Genomic DNA, 9,349 nt, shown 5'->3' with positions numbered 1-9,349 from the left:
GGATGCTGGCAAGATAACTCAGGCTGCAGTTCAGAGCAGTGCTCTGGCATTTCAAAAAGGAAACTTGAAGAAATAGAGTGCCAAAAACTTAATGAGGGAAACATGATTATTATCTCCAGTAGAAAATTACAAAGAAAAAAACAGCACCATTTAAACCAGTTTTCCTGGATTATTTTTTAGGGTTCAATGCACTTCTAACATACCTCTCATGGGGGATTGGAAGTGCATCCTCCTGCAGAGCCTTCAAAACACTGGCACCTCCGATGCTTCCCCTTGGTACAGCTGGTAGAGACAAGTCTCCGCCTGCTAGGCAGAAGGCTCACAAAGAGACACCAAATAATTTTGACAGCTGATTGAATTAAACACTTGTAAAGTGTGTGGAAAATTTACCCAAGTGACTGAAGTTTTCCCTTTAAAAAGGGAAAACACTCAAAAATACTGTTTGGCCTTATTCAGCCATTTGGCTTAGAAGCCCTGTTTGTGTCCCATGCAGCACAGGGTGGGCGTCAGGAGCAGATACCGAAGTGCATCTGTGGCAGGGGTACACCACGCAAGCACAGATAAGGCAAGGCTACTCTTAAGCATATGAAGCAACAACTACCTTGTTAAGAAAAAAAAAAAAATTAAAAAATTAGCTTTTTTCTTTCAAAGCCAGCACAGCATTTGCCACTTCTCAACACCTGGGTTCCCCTCAAACTGTGAAACTTCTACAGTTTCTAAAGAATTGGAAATCATGTTGTATAGGAAAAGACACACTCCGGACAAAAGGCAAGCCTGAAATTTTAGGTAATTTTTTTTTCAGGTCGTTGAGCTGAGGTTTTAACCAACAAAAATGGACTCCATACACATATCCTGAGTTAGGACATCTTCTCTTCTGTCATATGTGAATCTCTGGAAAAAAATGCAGAAGACCATTCACTAACTGCAGTTCACTGGGACAAAGAAGTTTTAAATGATCTTCCTTGACCCCAGCTGACAAAGCATTTTTTTTTCTCCTTTTTCCATCCATCTTCATTCATAGCTGCCTCTAATCCTCTGCTTGTTTTATGACAGCTCAAATAAGTGTAAGTCTTCTCTCTTTTCCTTCTTCCTTCCACCTGTTGAAGTCACCCATATCTAAACCCTCCTAAAAATTTTACAGAGCTAAAAAATAAAGACTTGCAGTTCTAGCGCTCATCAATCGTGCATTATACATCATTTCATCTAACAAGACTCAGCCTTGTCTATCGAGACAGTTCCTACCCTCACAGTCTTCTGCTGTGTCTCTACTTACACATTCTCAATAAATCCTTAAGTACTTCCCTAATTATACTACTACCACAGTTACCATACCATTACCTTTCATTTGAGTTGTTCATCCAGATGAACTTGATATTTTAGGGCAAGATGACCACTCAAGTATAGATGAGAGATGATTTAAAAAAAAAAAAGTACAGAATTTAAAACACAAAACAGACACTTAATCTGAACAAAAAGACTTTAATATCAGGACTAAAAATTATGTCTTAAAGAGAAGTGTTTTGTAACTTCAGTGGAAAAATCAGAATATACCTATTATTCCTAATGCATGGAAAACAAACAAACAAAGAAACAAAAAAGAAAAATGGCAGTTTCCACAATTTTACCCAAATGACTTAATCCTTTGACAGGTTTAGGTCTTTATAGCTCTTCTTAGCCAAAGGCTTCAGAATATTTATGGTATTATTATACAGCCAGACACTGCACGTATTTCCTTTTTTTCTTTTACTGAAAAACATTCAACAGAAAATGCATCTCGAATAATGAAATTTGAGACATGTCCTATAACTCCATCTTTTTAAAAACGTACTTGGCTATTAACCATTGCTGGCCAAGACTGGATTAATGTCAAACTTCACGCTACATAGTTTTGGTTTTCCTCGTATTAGCGGACTACATGCTTGACAGAAAAAGATCACACAGAGGGTTAGGTGTCTGTATTTTATATATACAAACAGAAGAAAATTAAATACCAGTCTCAATTAGGTGGAGAAATCACTGCAATGCAGGAGAGTATATTTATTTACAGGCTAATAAAAATATATTATATTCAGCTTAACTAGATGTATACATTTGTTGCAAAATGTTCTATCTGCTACAGAAATGAGATTAATCCATGATGTAATAATGTTTGGACAGGTACAATAAATAACCTGAATTTTGTTTGATACAAGTGTGGATTAACATATATCGAGACAGATACAAACCCTCTTCACTGCCAAGAATACACTTCTACAAAGGAAATACTACATACAGCCTTTCATCAGAGTTAAATTTATTGCCATAAAGCACTTTCCTTAACTTACATGCTCTTAATGAACATTGGTCCCAGACACCAACAAACACTGTCCACCTTTAGCTTAAAATACAATTGTCTCACTGAAGATTTTTTTTAATAGGCAAGGAATTATCTACTCAAAAAAACCTGCAAAATTATCTGTAGAATATTTTTTTTTAAGTAAAAATATATACATACACACACACACACACACAAGTAAACCGTTTTACACTTTAAAAAATAAAAAATGAAGTCTGAATACTGACTTTCCTCAGAAATTCTTCCAAGTCTAATTCATTCAACCTCTGGGAATCAGCAGGACTGAGTCTTCCAGTTACTGGCAAAGGGCAGAATACACGTTTCTGTATTGAATATGGAAATCCCAACTTGCAAAACTTTTCTCAGTTTAAATATTAATCTCTAAGCATTTCAGTATGACTACAATAAACCGGTATGTTAAATCAGCTGGTAGGAAGTACGGAGTATATGGAGACAGACTGTAGTGTCCATGCAAAATCCTCCCATTCAGGACTTTCTAAACAAAGATTATAAAAACTGCAAGGAAGGAAATCTGGCAATAATTTACTGCTACCTGATTTGTTTACTCCTACTCATTTTCCTCAGCAATTGTTCCTTCTGTTGATCATCATATATAGGTTAAAAATAGACAAGGTAAGAGCAGAGAAAGGGTCCAACAACTTCCAGAAGATGAAGAAAAGAGCACAGCATCATGAGAAACTGGTGGACAAGGAATGTTAGGAAAGTAACTCTAGAAACATTCCCCCACTTCAGGCTAAAACTGCTAAAAAGCATTAAGTGGAAAATAAGGTGTGCCAAGAAGTAAGGAAGAACGAATAAATTAAAAATTTCACCTTTCCCTCAAATAAAGGGAAACTATACAGGCAAATTTAATTACTTTTTAAAAAGTTACTAGACTAGTTGGATGAGTCTCATGTCTTATAACTGCAGCAAGATTTCATACAGTGGTGATTTTCAAAGGCAAGAAGATCACTACTTGGCTTTGAACTATCCTCTCTGACAGAAAGGACATTAAGTGTCCAGGCCAGAGACAGTTTCAGAGCGCACTCTGCTTGAGTAACTGTGGGAAAAACACAAATCTGGATGCTAAGTTCTGGCAGTGGATTTATGTGCCAACATGCAGCCAACGTGTCCTCAAGTTTCTGAAGCTTCAGAAAAAGAAACATGCCTGGGGACCTGTTTCTTCTTCACACAGCTTTATTTTTAAATACTAGTTTCTGTTTGGTGAAAACTGTACAACTTTGACTACTTTAAAAACCTTCAACAGTATGCTGTATGACTATTATAAAAAATGAACCAAATAATGTTATTCCACCGAGTAAGTGGAACTCATGCGCGCGCACACACACATAAAACGATCATGTAAATAGCAAAGTTAAGGGATTTATAAATAGCAAAATCTTTGAATAAAGTATATACATTTTCAGGCTTTTTCTATAAACATATATATATATATATATATAGTGCTCCTAGGAGAGACAAGTAACTGTGTTCTACATCATAATTTAGAACATAAGATCAGTTGATGTTACTCTAAAGGCCTTTGGGATTTTTTCTTATGTATGTACATCCCACACAGTTAACACTTGCAAAGATGTCTTTTCACATTAGTTCTTCTCTCAATGTATAAAATCTTATCTTTCCACATTACAGTTCAACAGGCTGCAGAGCAATGAACAGGAAAGCCGGCACTGCATGCTGAAATAATAAATGTGATTACAATGTAGAGCTTGCATGTGGACAGTGCTGCACTTCACCAGAAGATCTACAAACGGAGTATGAGAAACTGGGCAAGAAACCATCCTCAACGTTCCCATTTACAGCCATGCCGTGGGCCTTTAGATGTACACCAATTAAAAGCTATTTTAAGATACACTGCTCTTACAAAAGGAGTAACATTTTCTTTCAACAGTAAGACAATTATAGGTTAATACGACTGCCATAACGTAACACAGATAGGGCCAGACACCGAACGGTTCTGAGCACCTCCTGTCAAGTACTGTGCACTCAGCTTTCACTTCTTTAAAGATTATTTTAGTGTGAAATGAGTATGTTCAGTACCCATCCAAAGCACTCAGCATTTCATAAGGTCAAACTAATGATGACCAACTCAAACCACCCCGCATTAACAGTAACCATATCCATTCAAGAATGAACGCTAAACTAATGATGCTCAGAAAAAAAAATACCAAAAGGGCCCACATAATTGTGAGTATTTTTTAAAACTAATTTTGCTTTTAAACCCCCATAATACTGTGTTTAAATACTTTTGGAGCAAGTTTCAAATGGAACAATAGGCAGTGAATGCCAAAAATCTCACTCATAAAATGATCATGGGCTGGCTGAAGGATCACGATTAGCAAGTACTCCGCTGTCCCATTTGGGTTTTGATGGTCGTTGCTCAAATAAAAGCTCTGTTTTTTACTACTGTGAGGAAAAAAAAGAAGCTTTCTTTTAGAAATTACAGTTCAAAAATCCTAAGTACAAAACTCATGGATGCAATGGTACAATTCCCCCCCTCATCCTTCTAGAGTTAAAGCTTGTTTCACACCAAACTGAACATCAGTTGTCCCTTCAAAACATCAAAGGGTCAAAATGAAGCTGGCCACACCTTATTCTACTTCCCTGGGGACATGAATAAGATTAAAAGTTGAACGTATTGAGGTTATCCTTTTTAGAAATCCCATGCTTTGGTGCTTATTATTAAAAGAAAATTCATTTCACATGCCATGTGTTAGATAACTACTGTGTGTCACGCAAAAGACAAGTTTTCCACGTTTAGAATTGCTCACAATTAAGCCCTGAGGTAACTGCCTTTTTTCCAGGCAACAGTAATATCTTCGACATTTAATCATCCTTTTACAACCTACACTAGTATATGCAACTTGGAGCAGTCAATATTGATTATCAATTGTTCCCAAAGATGGGATCTGTCCAGTTGATTTTTTTGTTTGTTTGTTTTTAGGATAAAGACTCAGCAGAACGGGATAATTTGGGTGCAGTGTCTTCTAACGGAGCTCCAACTGAATTCCCCAGGTCTCCATTTTCATGTCCATCAATACTTGGTTTCTTATCATACACTGCAAGTTAAAAAGAAATTTTATTTAAGGAAGAGAAGTAATCTTGGGAAGGACAGATCAGTGTGCCTTATTTCAGAAACTGGAAAGTGTACTGAAATGACTACTAAAATAAGAGCTAATATGCTTTTAGCAGAACATAGTATGACAGGAAAACAGGAACTGCTTCTATACGTCTCTGATCTAAAAAATGTACTTGAAGAAGCCAATAACATAAAGTGTCAAGGGGAATTAACTACTCCTAGACCAGAGTCTGGAAAAGATAAGAATAAATTTGCATTTCAACCTTTGGGAAAAGGCAATCACAAAAAAACCACCCACGAATTAATTCAGTTGTATCTAAGTAAACCAGGCCAGTAAGTGAGGGACCAACCAAAAGAGCTGACAACCTACTAGTAGGTTAATTGGATTAACAGCAGGTTAATTTTACAATGAATATAAAAACAGTGTTTTCTGGAAATTGGTTTGCATATTGAGACTTCCGTATTAAACTGCATGTAACACATTCTAGAAGGCTTACCTTGTGAGGGTTTGACATCAACATTTGCATCTTTCCTACTAGAACTTGAATTTGCACCTTCTTCCAATTCATCAAGATATAAACGATAACGGTGTCCACTCTCATCCTCATATTCTACATTTTCATCATCCGAGTCAACTTCTGGAGCAACATACACGACTTCAAATTCAATCTCACCTCTCTAAAATGCAACGAAAATTATTAATTTACTTACTACTGCACAGCTGCGTAATAGGATTAGAGAGATGAGCTAGGTTACTAAAACAAATACATTTTACTGTTGTAAACACATTTACAGTTGTGCTGAATATTTTGGATAGCTGAATTAAGTTTTTGCTGACTAAACAAGTACAGCTCTATAGCTAATATTTAACAAAGTTACCTGAATTTCTTAGTTATGTGCCAACACATTTCAAACAATGACTTCTAATGAGTAACTTTTCTGATAAATTAAGTGCACCTGTTAACTGTCTGAAAATGGGAAGCAAGGCAGGAAGAAGATTCTAGACCACAAAGCATATGAGTAAAATTGTTTAGCTGGAGCTCTCCAGTCATAAAAAAATAAAATGTATGTCACTAAGTAATTATTTCTGTGGGGCAATGTAACAAGCTGATTTCCATCAGCCTGACGGAAGAATCATTAGCCAATACATGGGTTTAACTGAATCAGTACTGACCCAGTATTTTTCTCCTTAATTTGCAAGATATAAGAGGATTAAGTGTAAGGTGATACAGCTTCAGGAATCACGGTAGCTTAGCATAATGCTGTGCTTAACAGAAAACATTAACATTCAAGGTAATTCAATAGGCAGAACACAGGAAGCACCTAAATGTGCCTGTGGATAACAGGTCCCAACTGACCTGTTGGGAAAGAATAGTTACAGCTTCTTTATGTTTTGCATCTCTTAGATTAACTCCATTTACTGCCAGAATAGCATCACCAACATGCAATCCTCCACATCGATCAGCAGGTTGTCCAGGATGGATTTCAGAGATCAGTATTGGAACACCATGCTCCTTCCCACCCTACAAAAAAACCAGTACATTTTAATTAACTGAGTTGTCCATTAGCATAAAGTGAACATTCTGGTAGTTGCTCTTAAAGTTGCTTATTTCAACTTTTAATACAGAAAATTAGAAAGCATGCTTCAGACAAAAAGAATGCTTAAGAAGAATGCATGAGATGCTTCCCTTAATTCTTCTCCCCACAAAAGAATGGACAAATTTCAAATATATACTCAAAGAGTCAAAGGAGACAATTCTGAATAAAAATAAAATCATATACAAGCTGATGAGACAACACCAAAACCTCATTAAAACAGCGTATCAGGCACCATATTGACTTGCAAGAAACAATATTCATATTTAGAAGTATAATAGTCAGAATTGTCAAAATTTGTTGTAAAAATACAGCTTTTGTTAGGCGTGAGATGCCAGTACCGATACTTTCAAAGAAGTCACAATCACAACAACTAAGCTTTGAAAGTTAGTTCTCAAGATTGTTTCTGCTCTTCTACAGACTTACCACACCTGAAATGCACCACTGGCTCATCTGCTAAAGTGTCTATACCCTAAACGTAAGTTGAAATCATAAGTTTTACATAAATTAGCGGTTACTTATTTCCTAATCTATCAAAATGAGTCTTCAAGTTCTATGCCTATAGCTATGGATTTGTGTATGCTTTTTTTCCGTATGTTCTAACAATACATTCACTGATCCTCATATTTTACAGAAGTACAAATACAAATTTAAATTGCTTCTTTTGTGTCATGGCAAGTAAATGCAAGTATTTACTGTGATTGAAATTCCTAGTCCTTCATGGTCTTCTTTAACTAGCAAAACTTTTCTGATTGGACCAACACCTTGACTCTTCTTTAGGGCATCAGGATCCTAGTTTGACAGAAAACAAACATAGCATAAATATAAATGTGTGAACCAAAAAGTGATGCATTTCTGCATTTTGGTTTTTTTAAATTGTATACAGGCAGTATACCAGCAACAGAGTTTTAAGCTAGCTCCAGGCAGGACAAGCTTACACTGCCCCTTTACAGACAGGGTATGAAATCAGAAAAGATTCCTCACTATGCACTCCTGATGAGAATAATTATTTCAATTATTTCAGTGCTGAGTGATGCACAACACAAAACTTAACTTCAAAAGAAGGCAATCAGACACATAGTAAAAATATGAGGGACTACATTAAGGAATGCTGATCATTGCAGAAAAGTTATATGATGTAAACTGCAATTTAAAACTAATCAAATGATAGAAGATGTAATACAGTCCCAAGGAAGAGGTTGCTTGCTCAAGTTTATTTTTATTATAATAAAAACAAACTGTGCTAAAAGCCATTCAACTCAAAACTAAAAGACTAAATAAATTAAGGTACTTATTTTGCTTTTGTTAAGCCGCTGTTACCATTATGCATACCCTTAAAATCACACATGCACATATTTGTCCACCAATATTTTATATGCAATAAGCAACATAAGCAGTAAGACCCATCTGACCAACTAAGGTGTTTAAAACAGATCAAAGTAAAGCACTTTCCTGAAAATGTTTGGTTTTATGCACTGAACACTGGGGTGATTAACAGGTCTTGTGTCAAGTTGGGCGAGTTCTACCAAGGCTACCCACAGTGAAATGCCTTTTAAAAGGTTTTATTTTAAAAAGTACCTTTCAGAGAGAAAAAAAAAATCAATTATTTTACAAAGTGTCAATTTACCTGGCCTTTAAAAAAATTTTTAAAAATTAATTTCAGTTCAATCTAATCCTAAACATGTTATTCTTCTTGTTTTTTGTAAACAAGTTAGCTCCAAATTTTGAAACTTAGGTAACAAAATTATGCTGTTAAATTCATATTTATAGGCACACAGAGCAGAGGCTGTTTTCAAAAGGACTGAGTGTTCCTAGGTAAGTCAAAGGAATTGCATCATCTCTCATGGTCATTTATGGGGACATGCTATTCAGCATGGAACTGTCCTTCAGCATACAAAAGAATTATATCTTTAGAAGTGATATTTGAATGAACACAATATTGAACTGAAAACAATCACAAAAATGAAGAAATAACTCATATCTGTTTTCCACAAATGCTGGAAATTATGGAGGAATGGCTCATTTTTTCAACTTACATGTCCTGGTGGTGCTTGCATTGGTCGTTTTAGATCATTCCGACCTCGACAAGCTCTAATAACGGTTTTGTGACGGTGAAGGTGTATTTCTGCTTCAAGCTGATTCCAGAGCTTGTCATGAGCAGGTCCCTTCATATCTCGGCCCAGTAACTGAATCTGCTGAACCCTACATAATGACAAACAGAATAAAACAACATGCTATATTACAACTGAAAAATCAATGCATTGTACAACTCATACACCTCCTCTGGCTACAGCACACAGTCATGCAGCAACTAGTGC

General features: G+C 35.9%; 1 protein-coding gene across 1 annotated transcript in view; it reads right to left on the bottom strand.

Moving 5' to 3' along the window:
* Positions 1–1,490: 1,490 nt before the first annotated feature.
* Positions 1,491–9,349, bottom strand: part of GOPC (golgi associated PDZ and coiled-coil motif containing) — a 28,759-nt gene continuing 20,900 nt past the window's right edge. The window contains exons 5-9 of the mRNA XM_059830047.1: positions 9,068–9,233; positions 7,728–7,823; positions 6,794–6,958; positions 5,933–6,113; positions 1,491–5,415 (exon numbers count right to left, since the gene is read on the bottom strand). Coding sequence (XP_059686030.1) covers positions 5,297–5,415; positions 5,933–6,113; positions 6,794–6,958; positions 7,728–7,823; positions 9,068–9,233 — 727 coding nt within the window. The 3' untranslated portion in view covers positions 1,491–5,296. The remainder of the gene's footprint in view (positions 5,416–5,932; positions 6,114–6,793; positions 6,959–7,727; positions 7,824–9,067; positions 9,234–9,349) is intronic.

Source organism: Gavia stellata, chromosome 2 (assembly GCF_030936135.1).
Source record: "Gavia stellata isolate bGavSte3 chromosome 2, bGavSte3.hap2, whole genome shotgun sequence".
Classification (NCBI taxonomy): Eukaryota; Metazoa; Chordata; class Aves; order Gaviiformes; family Gaviidae; genus Gavia; species Gavia stellata.
Note: the sequence above shows the minus strand (reverse complement) of the source record. Positions and strands in the feature narration are given on the sequence as shown.